This window comes from Mytilus galloprovincialis, chromosome 1, assembly GCF_965363235.1.
Source record: "Mytilus galloprovincialis chromosome 1, xbMytGall1.hap1.1, whole genome shotgun sequence".
Classification (NCBI taxonomy): Eukaryota; Metazoa; Mollusca; class Bivalvia; order Mytilida; family Mytilidae; genus Mytilus; species Mytilus galloprovincialis.
Genome location: NC_134838.1, coordinates 89,498,510 through 89,521,908, shown reverse-complemented (window position 1 = coordinate 89,521,908; position 23,399 = coordinate 89,498,510). Strand labels below are relative to the sequence as shown.

The following is a 23,399-nucleotide window of genomic DNA, read 5'->3' as shown; positions in this document are numbered from 1 at the left end:
TCAAAACTTTTACACAATTTGGAATTTTGATATTTTAAAACTTTAATCAAATTTCCAAAAATCTAAAATTTGAAAACTTTTTAAAACTTTGAATTGATAAGTGTTACACGGACCTAATGCAATAGGTCTTAACCATTTATTGTTAATGAGTTGTTGCCAATAAAAATATTTGTATTTGTATTTGTACCCTCCAATGATCAGATACCATATCCGATTCCGTTTTGCATTTTATATATTTCTCCACAAAAAATGATGACGTGAACACAACACATGAACCAAAGCTCTGAAAAATCATGCCTACAAATGCAACAAAAAGACTTTATACACAAACCCCGGACCCAACGAGTGAAGTAATGCAAAAAAAAGCTAAACATGACAAATATTAATCTTCACACAGTTGATTTTAATCCTAATGGTAGTGGTTTGACCTTTTAGAATGATATTATGGTCAGATCATAAGTCCTAATGTCTTGCAAGGATATGTTAATTCTAAGACGAAGGCATTCCAGAAAAAAATAGCCTTTCAAGACGTCTTATTATTTGGACTAGTCGGATGATATGTTTTCGTCTGTCATATTAAGGTTCATGTGGACCCTATGGCTAAAATGGCCGTATTTTCACCTCAAATTTTACTCTGAGTACAGGCAAACCTGTGCATCTGGAAAAGTTTTAAGGTATAGCATGCCCTAGATAAATAGAATTCAAATGCATTGTATGATTTAGAAAATTCTTAACTTAACTGGATTTTGCCGTACACTTTTTTCGTCTCTGCAGAAGATGATAAAATTGTTGTAAATGGGCGAATGGTGAATGAATGAGTATGTGTGAATGTGTGAATATATGAGTTACCTTTTAGTCGGGAGTATCCAACCAACTAGGTTATCAATCAAGTCTCTAGTTCTAAGTATACGTCTAGACACAGAGGTTGTTTGCAAGTAACTGATTCAAATCGTCAAGTTCCCGCTGTCAGCTGTTCTATATTTCCGGTTTCCGGTATGACTAAATACCAACTTTATCAATACAACAAAATTAACAAACAGTTGAGTTTACCTTGATATGGTCCACTCAGGTACACAGTTTAAATAACCAATTATTGTCAGGTATCTATTGTCCATGTAATGTCCATATCAATAAAAATGCTCACTTTAATTTTTACCTGTGGGGAAGTTCTCAAACCTGTTTCCCAACTTAGTTTATTTTGGCATCTTCTGGAGGAATGAAAAAAAGTGCACGGCAAAATCCTGGTAAGTTTTTGTTTTTCTAAAACATGAAACATACTTAAAATCCATTTATCTAGGGCATGCTATGCCTGAAATTTGTTACAGATGCGCAGGTTTGTCTGTACTCAGAGTAAATTTTGAGGTGAAAATACGGCCATTTTAGCCATAGGGTCCACATGAACCTTAATAAGTGCTATGACTGCATGCATTTTCTATGGAAAGTGTGCAGTCACATGCATTCTTAATAGCACAAACGCCTTAAGACGAGGACAATTTCACTCACAAAAAAGTGTTGATCTGTATTTAGATTACATTTGTCCTAGAAACCCATTGATATGCGGTTATGTCAACAAGCATATATACAGACTTGCAGGACAAATGAAATTACATTACTGTTTAAGGATTATGTACCGACGATCCTTGTGTTGATTTAATGCTATAAAACATATTGAAGTTTTATAGAAATACCACAGCCTTTATCCTTGTTCTCTCATATTTGGCAATTTGATGACCGATAGATATAGGATTATTGCAAACAGTGCTAGCATTGATTTCCTTAAAGCAAGTTTATTAATGTAGTTATTGGTTAAAACAAATAAAAATATGGACCAATTCAAGTACACCTTTTAGGGTGCGCTCAACTTTTGTGACTCATCACAAGGTATTTTGGAATTTACAGGTTGGTTAGAACTTTTTGTAAAAAATAAACAATAGCACATCATAGAAAAGCAAGTGAGTAATCTATGTTTCAAATTTTATAACAAAAATCTCTGTATTAAAGGCTGTCGATTTTCTATAAAAATCTTGGTTTATTTGCCACAAAGTACCGGTACTCTTTTTCTATTATATGCAATGAAACAGTAAATAATCATGCTTTCATGGATTTGCATCAAGTTTCCCCTTGGTATATGTACAAAATGGCCTATCTCTATTATTCACTTTATCTGTACTACTTTAGTTTTGATACAATTGAAGTTTGAAAAGTTCGTACAAAAATGGCTACAGAAGGGGTCATAAACCTTAATATTCGGTTGAAGGATATTTTGTCAACATTTGTTATGGTCTGTTTAGCCACATAAGTCAGTGTAACAAAGAGTTTGTGCATCTTCACTTTTGATTAATTGCATGGATGAAAGACGTGGAAGGTGAGACAAAGATGTTGCTTTTTTGACAGCTTCAACCCCGTCAGTGGCATCAACAACCATCAACTTTTCTGCTTAATTTAGTTTGATTGTAAATACTTGTGATAGATCATCTAAATTTTCTATTTGATAGTAAATACTTGTGATAGATCAATAATATTTTCTAAAGAGTTGTATTACTATCAGTACATATCAGTTTGACGACTATTTCAAGGCCTTGCCCCATAGGTCATGGTCCAGTGAAGTTCTATTAATTTCCAATTTTCAATGTAAAGTTATCTGCATAAATTAGTTTGGTTAGAACTACTTATGAAAGTCAATGATATTTTTTTTATAGAGTTGCATAACTATCACCATATGAGTACCAATACCTTATCTGAAGATTGGCAAAGTTACAAAATTCCCAAGGAAACCACATCCCTTTAAAAGAGGTTACTGTAGGTGTTGCTCTGGAACTAGGTACATGTACTTTAAATTGTCTTGAGTTTAAAAGGCTATTTTTTCACTTTTACTCAACTCAGTGTAATATTTTGTGGCAATAGTATATATAAAATTGATTGAATCAATGTGAATCATGGATCAAATCTACCTACATTTCTAATGTCACAACTTTCTTGTCATTTCTTTTTGTTGCTGTTCATATGTCCTGCTTGGTAATTGTTATATGGGCTTCATTATTTATTGGATTTGTCAATGGCTTGCTTTGTAAACAATTTCGTTCCCATGTGTTTTTCGTGCATCATATGATTTTTCCTTTTTGTAACTCGGAAGATTGTTGTTGGCTGTCTTTTTTGCTCTTAACAAAGTGTTGTGATATTTAAGAGTTTTCAATTTTTCTTATTGAATTCTTGTTAATAATAATAATTTAAATAAAAACCATTGAGTTTGAATTATTTTTTCTTTAGCCTATACAAACAGCAACTGTAGTGATTATACATCCTGGATCGTTAAATCTAAGACTTGGGAGGGCATCTGACACCTATCCAGTAACCATACCTCACTGTATAGCAAGGAGAACTACATACCAGAAAACAGAACCATGGATTAGCAGACCAGAATGTCAGGTAAAAACATAAACTGTAAAATGGTTTATTTTTTTTTAAAAGAGTACTAATTGATGATTTTGTATATATGTATATAATATTCATTGACATTGTGGTCCATGTGTAGACTTGTGTAGCATATCTTCCCAAAAATAGCATAATTTTCACCAATATGGTATAAGAATATTTGGTATACATTTCATTATCAGTGATTGAAGGTGGGGTTTCAATTGGAGATTCTAAGCTATTTGCTTTGAAAAGTTTAGGCCAAAATAAAATAAACCTATGCAATGTTGTATTTAAAAAAAAAATTAAATGTTAATTGTTTTACCAATTTTAATATAATTCTTATATGATTTGCATATCTATAAATACTTGAATTGGATTGGTCAATTAGAATTTTTCTAAGTTTACACTTTGATAAACCATGTTTCCGAAACTACTTTTGTAATCTATTCATAAGCGATACACAAGCTTGCAGTGATCCCGGGATTTTCAGCAAATTGAGATTAAAAAACAATTGCATAACAGTTGTGACTATTGTAGTGCATATATAACAAAAAAAAAGAAATAAATTTATTGCACTAAAGCTTCGAAAATGTACAAAAAATAAATTTAATAAAACTCCAAGAAATTTCATGAAGGATTTGGCAAATTTACGTCATGGCAAAACACGACGTCATACGAATGGAAATTTTCAAGAGAAAGATTATTTCGTTACGTGTACGCTTCAAATTCCGATAACATTTAATCAAAATGAAGTTTTTGAGGTAGGTGCTATTTCATTTAAGATTCCGTTGTATTTATCGGACATTTATGGTTTTTAGAAAGACAAGATGGCAGCGTACAGTCCTGCGAACTCCTTAGTTACGACTTGTCATTGTGCTTTTGATTGTAAATATATATAGTAGCCATCAACAAAAAAAATGTTTGGCTGAAGAATTATAAGGATTAAACACATTTTTTCTAGAGGTTATTGATGTGTAAACCGGGGCTCTTACTCACAAACTCAACATAAAAGGATTAAACACATTTTTTCTAGAGGTTATTGATGTGTAAACCGGGGCGATTAACTCACAAACTGAATAAAAGTCCGAATAATCCTATAATGTTTTTCTTTTATATTGCTTGTACATGTATGTGATTTACTGATAGGAATCTTGCCTTGAACAAAACTGATAGTTAAAAGCTTAAATATACAATGATAGTTTAAAATGGCCAACCAAAAACATGTTTCTTTTCTTTTTCTTGTATTTAATGATCGACCAATGTTGATCTAATTTTAGCACAGTGATGTTAAAGCATTACAGAAGTATGGACTGAAACAGTCTGAAGAAGCTGTGGCCTCAAGACCAACATCTACTGGAGAATATAGACAACCAACTTCACAAAAACTGGTCAGATATTCTTTAACATGCAATTTAAGTTATAGTTATATGATGATTCAACAGTTATAGAATCATCTTACATTACCATAAACAAAACATTGCTATATCACTAATAAGTTTTTAAACTGTAATGTGCCAAAAGTAAACATACAAAATTAAACTATATTTCATGCAAAAAAGGTTTGAAAATTAATAAAGAAATTGAGTGTAAGCATTTTATGACTCATTAACAATACAATATGATAATCCATAAAAAGACATTGAAAAGACAACGTGTCTTCAGTCATAGACAGGTGTCTGTGCCATTTATCAAGCTCAAATTTTGAGTCTAGACTGATTGTATTGTTTATTACTGAGACAAACCTACCAAAACATAGATCTGTTATCGGTATCCAATTATTTTAAGAACAATTTTACTTTTAAAAGTTTACTAGCCTTAGATGTTAAGGATTGAATACAGATTTTTTAAAGTTTTAAAGAATAAAGAAGCACAAAATAGTGCAAGAGATGTTCAGTGCTTCATTTGAATTATGCTTTATTACATAAAATTGAGAATGGAAATGGGGAATGTGTCAAAGAGACAACAACCTGATAATAGAATAGACAACAGCAGAAGGTCACCAACAGGTCTTCAATGTAGCGAGAAATTCCCTCACCCGGAGGCGTCCTTCATGTGGCCCCTAAACAAATATATATACTAGTTCAGTTATTATGAACGCCATACTAAACTCCAAATTGTTCACAAGAAACTAAAATTAAAAATAATACAAAACTAACAAAGGCCAGAGGCTCCTGACTTGGGACAGGTGCAAAATTGCAGCGGGGTTAAACATGTTTATGAGATCTCAACCCTACCCCTATACCTCTAGCCAATGTAGAAAAGTAAACGCATAACAATACAAACATTAAAATTCAGTTCAAGAGAAGTCCGAGTCTGATGTTAGAAGATGTAACCAAAGAAATAAACAAAATGACAATAATACATAAATAACAACAGACTACTAGCAGTTAACTGACATGCCAGCTCCAGACTTCAATTAAACTGATTGAAAGATTATGTCTTCATCATATGAATATCAGACACATGTATTTATATAGAATAAAAGTGCATTCAGTTTTTGAATAATAAGATTGTTGTACTTATCAAATCATATGAAATGTGTGCATGTTTCTCATTGCAGTGCAATTAATACTTTATTATCTATTTATATTTGATAAACTAAGCATTATATATCATTGTTGAAAAATAATGTTCTTTTTCTGTTGTAGATATACAGTTATAATAATAATGCCAGAGGCCAAGTAACTGATGTAATTTGTCCACAAAAATGGTCAGACACCAAACAAACACCATTTCTGATAGGAGAAGAGGTTAAGTTTTTTTTCTTTTCGTGATTGTGTCTTAAATTTATTTAATTTACGTGCAGCTTTCCTTCAGAAATTCATGATTTTTTCTTCCTTTACTGCAGCAGAAGTTTTGTTTGGAAATTTCATTTTTACATTTTATGCAACAAGTAAAATTTAGCATCATAGACCTGACATTCTGAATTTTAATGAATAACAGAGTGAGAGTCACCAAGTACAAGAATTTTCCAGAGATAATTTATCGATAGATGTACCACGACCAGAAACTTTCATTTGTGAATTTTATCACGAAAAAGATCCCTTAAAGAGCTTTTGTGTTCCATATATTAATTAATTAGCAAGAAGAGAAGAAAACTTTGCAAGTAAACAAAATTTTAAAATTAAAATGGTTTTAGTTTATACATCTAGTATTCCTTAAAGTGAAATGAAATTGTACACAGTTTTTATGCCCCATTTATGGGCATTATGTTTTCTGGTCTGTGGGTCCGTCTGTTCATCCGTTCATCCGTTCGTCCGTTTGTTATTCCGTCCATCTGTCCCGCTCCAGGTTAAAGTTTTTGGTCAAGGTAGTTTTTGATGAAGTTGAAGTGCAATCTACTTGAAACTTAGTACACATGTTCCCTGTGATATAATTTTTCTAATTTTAATGCCAAATTAGAGATTTTCCCCCATTTTCACGGTCCATTGAACATAGAAAATGATAGTGCGGATGGGGCATCCGTGTACTTGGGACACATTCTTGTTTACTTTACTTTTCTTTTTATGCATTTGATACAAAATTATATTTTAGTATGATAAGGAAAAGCTTTCATTTTACTTTAACTTACTTTTTGCTGAAATAGAGCTCCTGCTTTGTTCCTATAAATTATGCATTAGATTGTAACATTGTGGATATTTCAGTTATTTTAAAATTGAATTTGTATATTAATGATACTCAAGTCTGATCATCTATTTGTCAAGCAAGTCCTCAGATTGCTAACTTGTCTGTTTTCTTGTGGTCATTAGAAAACTATAAGTGAGTGGTCAAGCAGACATGTTACAGGTTCCTTACATACCACAGCTTATTTTAGATGGAGTATAAAAGTTATCTTAGTATACTTGTTTAGTCTGCTCAACCTTCATAACTGACTATATAATGATCAAACTTTTATTTCTTTCAGGCATTACATATTAAACCAAGTGATAAATTTAGAATTCACTGGCCAATGAGAAGAGGGCGTTTGAACTTACAGGATGGACCAGGGGGCACTCTGACGGCTGTGATGGAAGACTTAGAAACTCTTTGGTCTGCTGCTATACAGACTTATCTTGATATTCCTATTAAAGATCTGAAGGTAAAGGGAATGAAGGATGACTTCATCTTTTACCATTTGGAAGAGATAGATTTATATATAATTAATTTTCCTTTCAGGATTTTTTTTTCTAATAATATTAAATAGAAATAAGAAGATGTGGCATGAGTGCCAAAGAGACAACTCTCCATCCAAGTGTAAAAATTTTACCATTGTAGGTCAAATTACTACCTCAAACACAGAGCATTTGTTAGTTTTACATATGTCATATAAGATGTGATCAACATTTTTGTGCAGTGGTAATGATTTATGTGGGTAGAATTGTATTGTAAAAAACAAACCGTTAAATGTCTAAGATAGATCACTTTCACTGATTTAACTTGTTTTATCTCTTGAAATAATACATGACTATGATTGAATCAGCTTCTTTTTTTAGAATTTATGCTATATGTTTGTGATCCGTGACATGCTCTTCTTTACCTGGTAATAGTTAAAGACAATAGCAAGTAACTGTTTTAGTAATTTTTTAATGGTTTTCTATCCCTTGTTAACACATTACACAGTGAAGGAATATCTGATAAATAAAGTAAACCTGTATCTTTATTTGTGACTAAAATTCAATTAATTCAATGCCTCCTCCAAATTTCTTAATTTTTTATTCTCAGCGATATACACTATATAACCTCACTGGTGAAAAGTGGACATGCTTTCATATGTTATCCTTTTAAAAAAGGATATCAACATGAGACTACATTTTAAGATTACAGTATTTGTTTTATTTCATATTTTACTTTTTAAGCTGTACTTGTATATAGTTGATATCTATTTCTAAATGAATTTTTCTTTTTACCTTTATTACAATAATTTCTTAATCTACAGTATAGTACCAGTATTTGACATTTTGATACAATGCTGTTTGAAAAATAAACAGTTATTGAAAATGCACAAATTTGCTCAACCACAGTTATTTTATATTTCAGATATATAAAGTTTTACTTCTTGTGCCAGATGTGTTTGTACATAACCATGTTAAACACATGACAGACATACTGTTAAATAAACTTGGATTTGGTGCAGCTATTGTTATACAGGTATGACAACATTTAGTCAAAAAATGGTGACTTAAATATGCAATTCATTTTATTTTACATTTTGCAAAAAATAGTTGATAGTGCAAGATAGCAGATAATTGCTGAGTAAAAAAATCTAACATTGGTGCTTGCTTCATTCATATTAATAATGCTCCTGTTCAAAGTATCTGGTAAACAGGAAGCTGATAAGTGTTAGGTGTAAACATAAATAAGCAATTGTTCAACTATTTATATACAAGATTAAAACCCTCTTTTTTGCCTTTTGAAAAAATCCTATCCATTAGATTGGTTCAAAATGTGTTTCATGACAATTTCTACTCTCTTTAAAGCTTACAAAGGTAATTTTCAGTGTTTTTTGTTTGTTTGTTTAATCGATGAGTTAAAATATATTTTATGACTTATCAAGAAAGCTAATGAAGAAACAAGCTGTCAAGAATTGGTGTGGTGCCTACATGCAAATCACTCTTTTAAACCTAAAAGAACCCATATCTAAATATTTATTTGGAACTTTAACTATCATTACCTAATAACATATATGATAATTTACAGGAGTCTGTGTGTGCTACATTTGGTGCTGGTGTTGGTAGTGCATGTGTTGTTGATATAGGAGATCAGAAAGTCAGTGTGTGTTGTGTAGAAGATGGAAATTCTACATTAAAAACAAGGTAAAATTATATGTATGAGATTGCTGTTAGCCAATCAAAAAAATTGTTTAATAATGAAATATATATCTAATGTAATTATTAATGATAAGTTTGTCTAATGTAAATTTTCGTGACTCAAACTATAAAATATATGGAAATAATTTAAGCTTACTTACAGAGCATGTGAAAAAGTTATGAAAAAGTATAGTTTAGATTTTAAGAGTTAGGAATCTGAAAAACTTTCTTTTATGATTAATGCAAAATTGTTATAATAGAAATAAAAATGACTAATAGTGAAACTCTCTAAAATCTGTTTAAATCTTCCATGTGATTATTTGTACAAATAATGGAGATATGGGGTATATGTCAATGACAGCAACCCAACAAATAAACAACAATAAGACATCTAGAAGTTAACAAATATTCTTCAATAACAGACTATATATATCTATATAATTTGTCAAGCTCTAAATTGTCCCAAGTATATGAAAGTTGTCAATAAACATCACAGAAACAGTTTAGAATTTATCATCAACACCAAATTCCCCAAATAACAAAAGTATGACATAAGACAACCACTGAAAAAGTTCCTGACTAGGGAGTGCACAAGAACATGGGATAAGTTTTAGCTAGGGTTTGAAATCTGAACTGTCCCCTTTATAAATCTTGAACGAGACACAAACAAAACATATGAGAGAAAAAATAAGAAAATCAGTACAATAGAAGCATTTAACTTTTATATAACAGTGTAATAAATAGATAGCAAAATCACAAATTAATCCACAATAAGTTAACATATTACAGAAAGTGTTTTAGCTATACTGAAAACAAGTTCCTAACCTTCTGATAAACTATTATCAATTCTACACTGTAATATTTTGATTCAAACTGACATTTACATACATCAGAATTACAATGGAATATGGTGGGAGTGATGTCACTCGATGTTTTCATTGGCTGCTTCAGAGGTCAGGGTTCAATCCAAAGGAAATAGACCTGAATAAAGTGACAGATTGTAATATAATGCAGGAAATGAAAGAATCCTACTGCCATTTAGATCAGGTAAAATTTATTTCTGATCTCAAAATTAGTTCTCTTTAAAGGAAGATGGAATATTGAATAATTGCAAGTAAAGGCAGTAAATAGATAATACTAGAATATGTGAATAATATTATATCCTGGTAAATTATTTTCTTCATTCCAAGCCTTCTTGGAATTTGTCTGCCTCATGAAAGTTTTAAATTTGTGGATAAGCTTCAAAGGTATGAAAATATATATTTCTGAACTCTTTTCTGGCTAAAGATCAAAGAATTGAGTTATATATATATATATATTTATACGTCTAGATTCTGAAACCAAAAGGCTGTTTAGAACAATGTCAGTTTTGATGATAATTTGGCTGTAATTTTAATGTATCCTTTACACATTGATACATGTATATGAAGAAAAATTGAAAATATTTAAGGATTTGTTTACAGATTTTATTTTTTATTTTTAGGATAAAACTGGTATACAAGATCATTCACTGTTAATTAGAAAACCTCAGCAACACATAGTGAAATATCCTGTTAAATTGGGTGATGAGGCTATTGTAGCACCTATGTCATTGTTTCATCCAGAACTGCTAGGTATTATGGGACCACAACTCGTAAGGACCCAGGGCCGTTGTACTGGTGACCCAGAAGATCCCCATGATGAGTTTTATCTTCAGATGACTTCAAGGGAGGTAAGAATTTGGATTGTCTTTTCATGGTATTTTTATTTAGAAAATGTTTTGATTAAGATCTTATATAAAGAGAAAAACTTATGATATTTGCTATTTTTGAATCACATCTATGGTTTAAAAAAAAAGCCAACCCATTTTTCCATGTGTTTATCCACTTCTATGTTTTAAATAGTTTTTGCATGTCATTACGAGTTTAACAAACCCAATGCAAGAAAGTATGAAATGATTTTATTACACAGAAATGGACTTTTGTAAAATATTCAGATTATATTCCTACTCTAGGAGATGGGGTTATGGAAACACCTTATCTGTATGTATCAGTTTGGGTATTAAATAACAAACTAATATTTTCCTAACAGTGATGATTGGTCAGTTGACAGATATTTCTAGTTTTTGAATATGTTGAATGCAAACATGAATTATTTGTCACACTTTCCTTAAGAATTTCTGACAGAATGACTTTATATTTGATCAGCAGCTTGACAGTGATCAATTGTAACATGTTAAGGTTTTTACAGATTTTTCAGACAACAGACTTCTCTTGAACTGAATTTTAATGTGCATAGTGTTATGCGTTTACTTTTCTACATTGGCTAGAGGTATAGGGGAGGGTTGAAATCTCATAAACATGTTTAACCCCGCTGCAATTTTGCGCCTGTCCCAAGTCAGGAGCCTCTGGCCTTTGTTAGTCTTGTATGATTTTTAATTTTAGTTTCTTGTGTATAATTCTGAGTTTAGTATGATGTCCATTATCACTGTACTAGTATACATATTTTTTAAGGGGCCAGCTGATGGACACCTCAGGCGAGGGAGTTTCTCGCTACATTGAAGACCCATTGGTGGCCTTCGGCTGTTGTCTGCTCTATGGTCGGGTTGTTGTCGCTTTGACACACTCCCCATTTCCTTTCTAAATTTTACTTCCCCATGGCCAATACTGTGAATTATGAATAAGGTGTCCTTTATAGCTTACTGTTCGATATGAGACAAGGCTCTGTGTTGAAGACTTAAGTTTGAATATAATACAGTGTATTATCATCCAGTGATAATACATTAGCAAACCCTTTGTTTTGCAGGCCAAGCTTTCGAAGAAAAAGGACACAACAGAATCAAAAGACAATTCTGAACTAAATGTAATGGATGACTCTCAGCATCAGACTCAGATGGACGATGACTCAAATGATGCACCAGACACGTTAAATGTGACAGACACCGTGAAAAGTGGGAGGAGGGGCGAGGAAGAGGAGACTGATGTAGATACAGAAACTGTTTTACAATTAATGGGGATAGACCAAGCTATACTCAAAAGCATAGAAAGATGTGGTATGCAATTAGTGTGGTTAAAAATAAAGCAGAGAAAATTATTTTAAATGGAGATTTTCACAGGTCATTCGTTGCTTTTTGGTAGAAAGAGCAATCACTATGCAATTACACTATTTAAAATTTATAAACTAGGCAAGCATTCTACTAAATTTTTGGGCAACTGATCTCATATCTGAGTAATCATGTTGTATATACATGGTTGGTTTGTTTTGCATTGTGGTTTACAAAAATTGCCATTTCAAGGTCATCTAGCAAAATAAAGCTGCAAAGTATCAAGCAAAAATGTTTCTTTGGTTTCAATGACATATTAATACTGGTCTTGATTTGCAATTTTTTGTTTAGCCTGCGGATGCACAATAATGATAAAGTAGTACTATAGAATCCACTTGCCAAAGAATTTCATCATTTAATAAACAAGATGATTAAAATTGAGAATGGAAATGGGGAATGTGCCAAAGAGACAACAACCCGACCATAGAAAAAAACAACAGCAGAAGGTCACCAACAGGTCTTCAATGGAGCGAGAAATTCCCGCACCCGGAGGCGTCCTTCAACTGGCCCCTAAACAAATATATACTAGTTCAGTGATAATGAACGCCATACTAATTTCCAAATTGTACACAAGAAATTAAAATTGAAATAATACAAGACTAACAAAGGCCAGAGGCTCCTGACTTGGGACAGGCGCAAAAATGCGGCGGGGTTAAACATGTTGATTAGCATTAAAAATAAATTGTTATTTGTTGAACAACTAGCCTATTGTAATTTGTATTGCCTCCTATTCTTGTTAATCAATTGAATTTCTTCTGTTTAACATCTTAACTAACATGAACCAAATTATCAGGATGATTTCACTAAGAATATTTGCATTTTTATATTCAAACATAGGCATAAAAGCTAGATGGATGATACAGGATTCTTCCAGACTCAGATTTATAAGTTAAAACACTGTTAGTTTGGAAGGTGGTAAAAGAAATCATAGAACACTTTTAAATTAATTTATATTTACTTTTGAATATTTGTTTATTCCCCACCTACTATGCCCCACCTACGATAGTAGAGGGGCATTATGTTTTCTGGTCTGTGCCTCCGTTCATCCGTTCTTTGTCTGTCCCGCTTCAGGTTAAAGTTTTTGGTCAAGATAGTTTTTGATGAAGCTGAAGTCCAATCAACTTGAAACTTAGTACACATGTTCCTTATGATATGATCTTTCTAATTTTAAAGCCAAATTATACTTTTGACCCCAATTTCATGGTCCACTGAACATAGAAAATGAAAGTACAAGTTTCAGGTTAAAGTTTTTGGTCAAGGTAGTTTTTGATGAAGTTGAAGTCCAATGAACTTGAAACTTCGTACACATTTTCCCTATGGTATGATCTTTCTAATTTTAATGCAATATTAGATATTTTACCCAATTTCACGGTCCATTGAAGATGGAAATGATAGTGGGATTGGGGCATCCTTGTACTTTGGAGACATTCTTGTTATCTTTTAAGGAAATGATGAGATAAAGAAGAAAATGTACAGTTGTATAGTAGTTGTCGGAGGAGGTTTAAAGTTTGAAGGTGCACAACAGTGGTTACAGTACAAAGTGTGGGTAGGAATGCCACCACAGTATAGACTGATGTTAGAAACCATGGATGTCATCACAAGGCCTAAGGTATGTCATATATAGAGCAGATAATACTTGTATAGGGTAAGGCTAATCCAATAAAGAAAAAGACACTTCAGGAGTCCTCATAGAAATATTTCTTCAGGCCACATACGGTAAATGGTCAAGACACAGAGAGGCAGTAAATACAGAGCAATGTAAATTTATTATGGTTCCTAGCACTTTTTGAGTCAACTTCTTTGCTTGAAGATCATCTGCTACATTAGTTCATTGAAGAATATGGCTGTCGATTTGTTTCTTTAGTTTGGATGATCATCCTAATACTTCTATTGTATTGCATTGCTGTTTACCCAAATCGATTTCATACCGTATAGCGGGTTATATTTGTTTGCGGGTGTAAAATTTCGCGATTTTCCTCGAATAAGGTATACGAAATATTTTGGCCGATTCAAAACTTTTATCAAATTTTTTTGCATGAACACTTTTAAATTGGCTGAATTTATTTTGGCAATTTTGTTCTGTTCTTTACAATGAGTGAAAATTTACACCCTGCGAAAATAACCTGCTGTACAGTATTGCATGTAATAAGTTTGGATTGAAGAAAAGAAAGACTTTGAAAATCAACTTTTAAAAATGTTAGACCTCATTTTTCTCAGAAATTGAGTTATGCTTTAGACATAATTTGAAAATATCTTCTGAATTTAAAATATCAAAATGTTTACTTTTAGGTGTTTTGATAGTTTTCTTAGTTTGGTGTATTTCATAATGTTGCAATCAGATAACGAGCTGTTTACTATAATGTTGACATGTCAAGTATTTGTCTTCCAGGACATGGATCCAACATTTACCTGTTGGAAAGGTGCTGCTGTTCTAGCTTGTCTCGATACAGCACAGGAATTATGGATTAGACAGAAGGAATGGAAACAGTTCAGTGTACGAATGCTGAGAGAAAGAGCCCCATTTACATGGTGAAAGTCTTGATGACTGACATAGATACATAAGTTTGGTTTATAAACCATTTGAGTCTACTCAATTGAAAAACTGTATGGACATTTCATGCAGACAGCTAAGCTTGCGATGACCAAGTAATATAAGATGGAAGAACTTGACATGTTTTGGAATAAGTACAGTGTTATATAATACTAGCCGCTATGCATTGCCAAAGAACGGAATTCAAAGATCTTGAATGCAATAAATATGTAATGATCTGTTGACTTCTTGTGTTGTTTACTGTATTTCAGAAATTATTGCGAAAAAATGTAACCAAGTGATAATCGCAATGATTTAAACTGGCATTTTACATTTTGAATTAAACAGGATTTTTCTTAATATTGCAATAATTAAAATCGTCAATAGTGACAAAATCACAATAATGAATGCAAGCAATCATTTCTGAATTTAAAGTATACTCTTAGAGATATTTTACCAAGTCAGCATACTCCACACAGATAAATATTTAAGTTCCCTCCTCAATAGAAGGAATAATGTTTCCTTGTATGTGGATCAGTTGATTAGTTTGTTCATCCCTCCTGTATCAGGTTTTTGGTCAGGGTAATTTATCATGAAGTTGTGTTGATATCTTGATACTTGGTACACATATAAATAAGAAGATGTGGGATCTGTAGGACACCTTCTTTCTTTTTGCCAATACATGTATTATAAATTTTTAAGTTGAATGAACACTTTGAGTCACACTTTTCTCATAATCTATGAAAACAGAAGGACTTCCTTTGGTCAGCAAATCGACAATACTGATTTGTAATGTGCAATGAAAATACGACCTACATACATCAAATATTTTAAGGTTTTAGCTATTTAAATTATACAAATATGAATAGAATAACAACTTTTTTGTGGGATACATATTTCTATGTGTCATCTGACCTTGGTAGATAACTTTCATCTTGGCTTCAATGAAAGGGAATCATAAGTAAATCTTCAATATATATGTCATATCTCAATCAATTGCATCTAAGTAGTTACTAATGTAATCACTAGCCAGTCAAAACTAAGGTTGTGAGTTCGAACTCCGCTCATGTAGATGCACTTGTCTCAAATCTTAATTGACCAGGAGTGTCAATTTTCCTATCGAAGGTCATGGATTTCCCTGGGATTCCGGCTTCCTCCACCAATAAAAACGAGCCACCATTAAATAGCCCAAAAGTGCTGCTTAAAAGTGGCATTAGAATACATAATCAAATCAAATTAATTAATTGCACTCAATGCAGACCAGACACGGTATTGGTCCTTAGTAATGATGGATGTTGCTCATTTAGAAAACTTGATAAGCACTTTCAGTCACCAATTACTCTTAAAAGTTTAGTTCCAAGTTTAAAAAGTGTTAGAGAAAATGGAACTTTGCACACAATTTTATTATGCCCCACCTACGATAGTAGAGGGGCATTATGTTTTCTGGTCTGTGCATCCGTTCGTCCGTTCATTCGTTCGTCCGTCCGTTCGTTCGTTCGTCCGTCTGTCCCGCTTCAGGTTAAAGTTTTTGGTCAAGGTAGTTTTTGATGAAGTTGAAGTCCAATCGACTTCAAACTTGGTACACATGTTCCCTATGATATGATCTTTCTAATTTTAATGCCAAATTAGAGATTTTACCCTAATTTCACGGTCCACTTAACATAGAAAATGATGTGCGAGTGGGGCATTCGTGTACTGAGGACACATTCTTGTTTTTCATCTAATTTAGTCTTCTATTTTGCACTTTCTGTAGATGAGAGGTTCAGCGCTATAAAAGCAGGTTCAATCCACCATTTTCTACATTTGAAAATGCCTGTACCAAGTCAGGAATATTACAGTTGTCCATTTGTTTGATGTGTTTCATCATTTGATTTTGCCATTTGATTTTTGAATTTTCCTCAGAGTTCAGTATTTTTGTGATTTTACTTTTTAGTATGACAACAGATTTCATAACACTTTATGGTTTCCAAGCTTAAGTGACTGTTGGCAACCCACAAACATATCCAACCCTGCATCATTATATTTGTGTCTGTCCCAAGTTAGGAGCCTGTAATTCAGTGGTTGTCGTTTTTCAACTTCTTCATGTATATCTTTTTTTTTGTCATTTGATGTTTTGAAAATAATTAAGCAGTTGGTTTTCTCTGTTGAATTGTTTTATGTTTTTATGTCTGGGCCTTGTACATCTTACTATGAGGTATGGGTTTTGCTCATTGTTGATGGCCATATACAACCTTAAATTGTTAACATCTACATCATTTGGTCTCTGATAGATACTTGTCTTATTGGCAATCTTACCATATCTCCTTATTATATATTGAAGGGAACAAATAAATTCAATATTGGATACAATAAACATTGTTTTGAACCCCCATGCCTTTGTTCTATTAACATTCTAATGTGCCTGTGCAGGGATTCTGGCAAATGTTTATTGAAAGGAAGACAGGTTCTTCCTAAGAAGTAAACTATGTTCCAAGAATACAACAGAAATCAAGTTCTTACCATAGCATACTTTTTACTTTGAAACAAGTGATTTCAATGACAACAATTTTTTCACTGCTTGAAACAGGTCATTGAGTAGCATCTCTTGCATACAAATATTATTAATGTTATATTTTAGGCGATAAAGTTCTTCTTCAGACTGCAAACAGGGAGTATAGTATGTTTGTTTTGTATGACTTTTGTCAGCTGATATTTCTGGAAACAAAATTAACAGGACTAAGTTGCATAAACGTCAATTAACGTTCAACACAATTAATTCTAAGAGTTTATCAAATCTTTCATATTTGGTAATGACTTATTCAACACTGTAACTGCATAAGTTAAAGGGTATGTAACCCAGTCCTGATAAGTAGCTTATTGCACTTGGATATACATGAAGTAAAACACAAAATCAGATCAGATGGATTAAATTTATTTTTCTGATACTCCATCTTTGGCCAAAGAAAATATATCTCTGTTGAGAATTACATACTTGTAACTGGAACTTTTTATATGTGTATTCTTGTAATAAAGAATATTCATTAAAAGTACATACTGACAATGACTGGATATTTCCAATTTATGATTAACAATAAATCTCTTTTTAAAAACATTTTCTTGATGGAGAAATTTATATCCTCTTGTCAAAAACAGTCAGTAATTGTACAATACAGATCCTTTTGATTTTCCCATTTTGTTAATAGAATATGGAAAAACAATCTTTATAATATAGTTAACTTTTTTCATGAAATCCACTAACAGACACACATATTTTCTTGGCCTAACTTTACATAACAGTAAGATGACAATATGATGACTAGCACCAATACAACAAAATGATGAAAAATACAATGAATCAGGGTTAATCCATGCAAGAAAGTGTTTACATCGTGGCTATTTATATAATTTGAAAACCACATGTTGTTTCCTTACAGAATATAAGTTGTATAGCACTGCATCTATTTTAGTGTCTTGAAAAGTTCCATTTAGAAAAATCTTTAACAAATTATATATGTAATACAATTTACTATTTCTAAAATAAATTTTATGGTTCCATGTAATTTTCTAATAATAAAAAAAAAATCAATAAAAGTAAACAGTCATTCACTTAGAAAGTAAAGTGTTATTATGGCTTTAAATATTAGAACCTAAAGCAAGAATAAGGAACATTTATTACAAAATCAGGTCATAAACCAACATATATATCAAAAATTTACAACAGATATCAATAATTTCTCTTTTATTTAAACATCAAATTTACAAATATAACAATAAAGAACTTATTTCAATGTTTTAGAAAGCTAAACATTGTAGTTCAATTGTATGTCAACTAGATAGCTTACACACAGAAAGGATAAGAGCATATGACATCCAGCATGTACAATATAAATGCAGCTGTATAACAATATTAATTATTTTACTTGGAATACAAGGCCAGCATTAATTTCGTAGATAGGGATTATGAGTATTCCTGTTATAATGTGGATAAAAAAATGTGGAGTTATACAAAAATCAAAAGGTATCTATAGGTCAATATATCTTATAGATTTAAAATCTTAAGGTTTACTTTATTATGCCATCCATGACAATTAAAATTAAAATTACATAAGTTGAATATTTTGATATTTAAGAACATTTACACGTAACAAATCTGATAAGATATTTAACACAGTGTTTTTCATTCCTGGACTAGTAATGTAGAATGGAATTGGTTATGAACACAATAAAGGTTATTCCTTTAAGGAATAAGTGATTAATTATGCCTCTTTAAACAATGTATCATTTCTATATGCTGCCTTTCACGTTGTGGTAGTTGATCAATATTCTTCCTTCTGAAAATATAGAAATAGAAAGGAAAACTTATAACAAATTCTACAAAAAGATTCTATAATTTTTCAGTGTTATCCACTCTTAAAAGTATCTGATAAATTATACAAGTTAGGTTTTCTTTTTATCATTCAGAAAACAGTTAAAAATTGTGTATGAAAAACAGTCTTCATTTACTGAGGTAGCACTCTCAGTCTCTAGTTTATCTTGCATATAAATGGTTGACACTCCAGGTCTCCTTCCTTTAAATGTTTTTTTTTAAGCTTCAACTTTACATGATGCATGTCAATTTAATGTTATTTTACATTGTCTTTCAGTTTGATAGACAAAACTCATTAGGGTAACCAATGCTTATGTTCATAAAAAATCTACATAGCACGGCAATATAATATAAATATATAATAAATGAATTTCAGTAAATCAGTACTTACAAAGAGATTCAAATGGGACTGTTCTAGTTATATTAAGTGTATCTTTTAGCATCAGATCCCTTAATGCCCATAATGCATTAGAAACATTGCCATGGTAACCTGCACCTTGAGCTAACCAGCTGGCTGGCATTCGGCTTTCGTCAGTTTTGGTATTTTCAGGAGTTGCTGTTAAATTCTTCTCCCAGTCCCCAACATTTGGTTTATCAGCATGTAATCCTTCAATATACCTGTAAAACAAAGAATTGTTCTAAATATCTAAATACATCACATGCTTTTACCTTATATTGAAGAAATAATCAGTGAACCATGTAATCTAACTGGTTACTCTGACAGTACCTTTGTAAGTAGATACCTAATTTTGTGGATTGCTGACAAAAAAATAGTTTTATGTTCATGGAATTGAACAAATTCAGTAAAATAAATATTTTGATATTAAAATTTCTTAGTACTGGTGAACCATAAACTTTGGACCCCCAAAACATAATATCTATAGTCATATATGAACAAGCATACTATATCAAGTATGTGTATATTTTACTATCAGGGACACTTTTGTAAACAACTTGATTAATTTTGGTAAGGTAATCAATGCTAATTTATATAAAATATCTTACCTCAAATATGCCTCTGAATGTAGAAGTCTCTGTGTCCTTGGTGGGACGCTGACAAACACAGGTGATGGAGGCTTTGGAGGAGGTAATGGTACAGGTCCTAAGAATAAAACAGACAATTTGAAAATGTATATTTATGATATAAATGTAATCATTTTATAAACAGAAACAGCAACAAATTCTGTTAACCATGCAATTCTAGAGAAAGCACTCACATAACATTGTCAGGTCTTTATGGAACCAATTTATTTACTTTGTTCAACAATTCATAAAATCAAAAACTTCGTAACTACATTGAAAATTATTTTTTATGCCCCACCTACTATAGTAGAGGGGCATTATGTTTTCTGGTCTGTTCGTCTGTTCGTCCTGCTTCAGGTTAAAGTTTTTGGTCAAGGTAGTTTTTGAAGAAGTTGAAGTCCAATCAACTTGAAACTTAGTACACATGTTCCTTATGATATGATCTTTCTAATTTTAATGCCAAATTAGAGTTTTGACCCCAATTTCACAGTCCACTGAACATAGAAAATTATAGTGCAAGTGGGGCATTCATGTACTGGGGACACATTCTTGTTTTGTTTAAAAAAAAAAAAAAGAAAAGAAAAAAAGGATAGGTTGTAAATGTAACTTGTATAAGAATATCAGAATATTTGTAGTTTATTAATTTCAGTTTAAGTTTTGTAACATTTTATTGGTTTTACTTTTGAATCGAGTGTTAAAATTTTGTCATGTTACTACTTCATTATTTAACCTGGCAGATTACATGCTCTACATGGTTCCATGCAATTTTGAAAAAAATTGTCATGTTGTTAATGTTTATTCCTTTTAACAGACCACTCACTCTTATGTAAATCAGTATTTAACAACAGATAACTAAGATAAGAGAGATCCCTGGATTACAGTTTTAGACACCATCTTGCTTAGCAAGAGATATGTCAGGACTATTCTTATGTTTAGTTTGACACAGACTGTTAGCAAAGGAAAAAGTCAGAATTATTCTATAGAAAACTGTGTAGATGTTATTAGAAAAACAATGTATATGCATTATATTTAAAACATTATTACATCAAAACAACAATCTAGCAATGCCATACATGCATATCTATAATAACTTGATTTGAAACAAAACCAAAAACATCACTAATACTTGCTTGATAAAATTTGAATTATTAAACTAGATGTGTCTGTACAACACAAATGCCCTCTCCTGAGACTTATTAAAATTTTCAGACTTATCAACTGTGGTAATTACAACAATTCATAGATTTAGACAATTTGATTGCAGTCAATTCAGTACTGTTCAGTTCCTTTTCTGACCATTCATTATGATGTTGACGCGACTGAACAGATCTTCACTGACAGCAAGTATCTACACTTCTAGTCTAGACATAATAAATCTGACTTTAATTTATAACAGGTTCTGTAATCCAAAAGTAACACTTGTGTTCAACTTTCACCATCTTTTGTAAAAGGTAAGAAAATATCATTGCGGAGGAAACTGTGGAAAGAATAATTAAAATATTCATACTATCAAATAACTTTTACAAAAGTGAAACATTGGCTCAACAAGAATCTGTAATTTTACACTGAGCCAAAAACAGTTATTCTTTTGTTATTAAAAAAGATGTGCCTTCCTTTTGCTATGATCATTGAAATAAATCTTTATAATTTTGTATAATAATATTTGACAAAGTCAAAGTCTAAGCTAAAATTGAACCTGATTGGATACAGAGGTGACAGAGAAGACACAAGGTATTCTTAAAAACATGGTAAGACATTTTAATATTAAACCCAATTCCACAGTTCCTACTATTCATACATATACATTGACTTCAGTCATACCTGCAATAGACTGTGGAGGCACATTAGCATGCGGTTGTGCATGAGGGTGGGGAGCATACTGAGGGGAGGGACTGTAACCTCCTTGTCCCATAGGTCTCATTCCAGGAAAACCTTGTTGCTGGTATGGAGACATAAATCTCTGATTGGGTGGTGTTGCTCCTCTCTGCATTGGTGTCATTGGATGATATCCATTTGTATAACCTTTATTTAGGGTGAAACAACAGAAAGCAAATGAACCATGCAAGCAAAAATAAAAACCCGCAACAAGAAGCTACGGGATATCATGCTTAAAAAGTTACAACAATATAAACATGCTTTCATTACATCAGATTTGATGTCAAATATTTTAAACTACTTAACTTGCACATTTAATTTATTTTATAAAGGTTTTTGGAGTAGCTGTGTTTGTCTTGTATATTTTTGTGTTTTTGGATAAATAGAAACTGTTTTAAGTTTTTTTTAATTAAAAGATTCAGATATATGCATAAACCAAAATAATAGAAAATACTTTTTTGAGTCAGCATATTAAGTAAATGTTCTGTTTCAAGTAGAGATGCTCTTTTATTTTGAACATGTTCAATAAAGGTTAAATGAAGTGCTTAGAATTCTTCCATATTTAAAATCTTAGATTTCAAATACAAAAGGTCGCAGCCCCTATTAATTTATTTGAAAAATCTTAAAATAAAAAGCTTTTTTTTTGGTTTTGCCAAAGCAGAGTATATCAATCCACTCCCAACCATACTATAGGAGATGAAATAGGAAGAAAATCTAATTTTGTAGGAATTACATGTGTAATTAAAGAATATCATTTGAAAAAATATATAGAAACTAAGGCATTGTACATTTACCTAATGAACAATATAACCCAACAGTTCTTGTTTCAATACTCAATCCCAAGTAACTTTATGTTGCATTTATCAAGACTTAACAAAGTGTTGAGTCTACCATGTATTTGTCATTTTAAAAGTCTAGTTAATACAAAATGCTCTACATGCTCTATATTTACAACTCGTACCATACATTTGTTGACCAGTTTTGTAAGTAGCTAAATCTTTTACATATCATAACAGCATTTAAGCAATAGTTATTGAAATTAAAATTCGACAGGTGAAACTCCTGGTGATCTAAAGGAAATGTAAGTCTGAATTTTTATACAAAAGCATGTTTCCAACACTGCATACTGTTCAGATTACAGATTTAGAGAATTGTAAAGGGGACAATACCAAAAATCATACTTGAGCTGTGTTTTTATAGTAAGAAGCATAACGTTTGGTTGAAAGAGTTAAAAATGTTACTTTCAAAACTGAAAAGGCAAATATTATTTTCCTTACTGACATTAGACTTGTATTGGATTAAACAGTATTGATAAACCAGTTATAAATGACAGACGTATTAATA

General features: G+C 31.6%; 2 protein-coding genes across 14 annotated transcripts in view; one reads left to right on the top strand and one right to left on the bottom strand.

The window, feature by feature from the left end:
- Positions 1-237: 237 nt before the first annotated feature.
- Positions 238-15,051, top strand: LOC143043868 (actin-related protein 8-like). The gene is made up of 12 exons (XM_076216041.1): positions 238-350; positions 3,268-3,426; positions 4,692-4,802; positions 6,063-6,164; positions 7,319-7,492; positions 8,431-8,541; positions 9,091-9,206; positions 10,094-10,247; positions 10,684-10,911; positions 11,985-12,231; positions 13,728-13,891; positions 14,672-15,051. Exons 1-12 carry the CDS (start codon positions 294-296, stop codon positions 14,813-14,815), a joined length of 1,767 nt encoding a protein of 588 aa, XP_076072156.1. The 5' UTR covers positions 238-293; the 3' UTR covers positions 14,816-15,051.
- A 2,651-nt stretch (positions 15,052-17,702) lies between these two features.
- The window catches only part of LOC143043917 (protein polybromo-1-like), a 60,822-nt gene continuing 55,125 nt past the window's right edge, over positions 17,703-23,399 (bottom strand). For 12 of the 13 annotated variants that reach the window (XM_076216042.1, XM_076216047.1, XM_076216048.1 and 9 more), the window contains 4 exons: positions 22,002-22,202; positions 20,163-20,259; positions 19,549-19,775; positions 17,703-19,122 (listed from right to left, as the gene is read on the bottom strand). In XM_076216042.1, the coding sequence (XP_076072157.1) occupies positions 19,121-19,122; positions 19,549-19,775; positions 20,163-20,259; positions 22,002-22,202 (527 nt within the window). In that variant the 3' untranslated portion in view covers positions 17,703-19,120. The remainder of the gene's footprint in view (positions 19,123-19,548; positions 19,776-20,162; positions 20,260-22,001; positions 22,203-23,399) is intronic. The other variant, XM_076216053.1, reaches the window with a different exon arrangement.

Bases quoted from the DNA above. Each gene is read 5' to 3' on its own strand.
- LOC143043868 (XM_076216041.1), top strand. From the start codon at position 294: ATGCCTACAAATGCAACAAAAAGACTTTATACACAAACCCCGGACCCA. The intron at 3,427-4,691 runs GTAAAAACATAA...ATCTAATTTTAG, and splicing joins TTAGCAGACCAGAATGTCAG to CACAGTGATGTTAAAGCATT. The intron at 10,912-11,984 runs GTAAGAATTTGG...TTTGTTTTGCAG, and splicing joins TTCAGATGACTTCAAGGGAG to GCCAAGCTTTCGAAGAAAAA.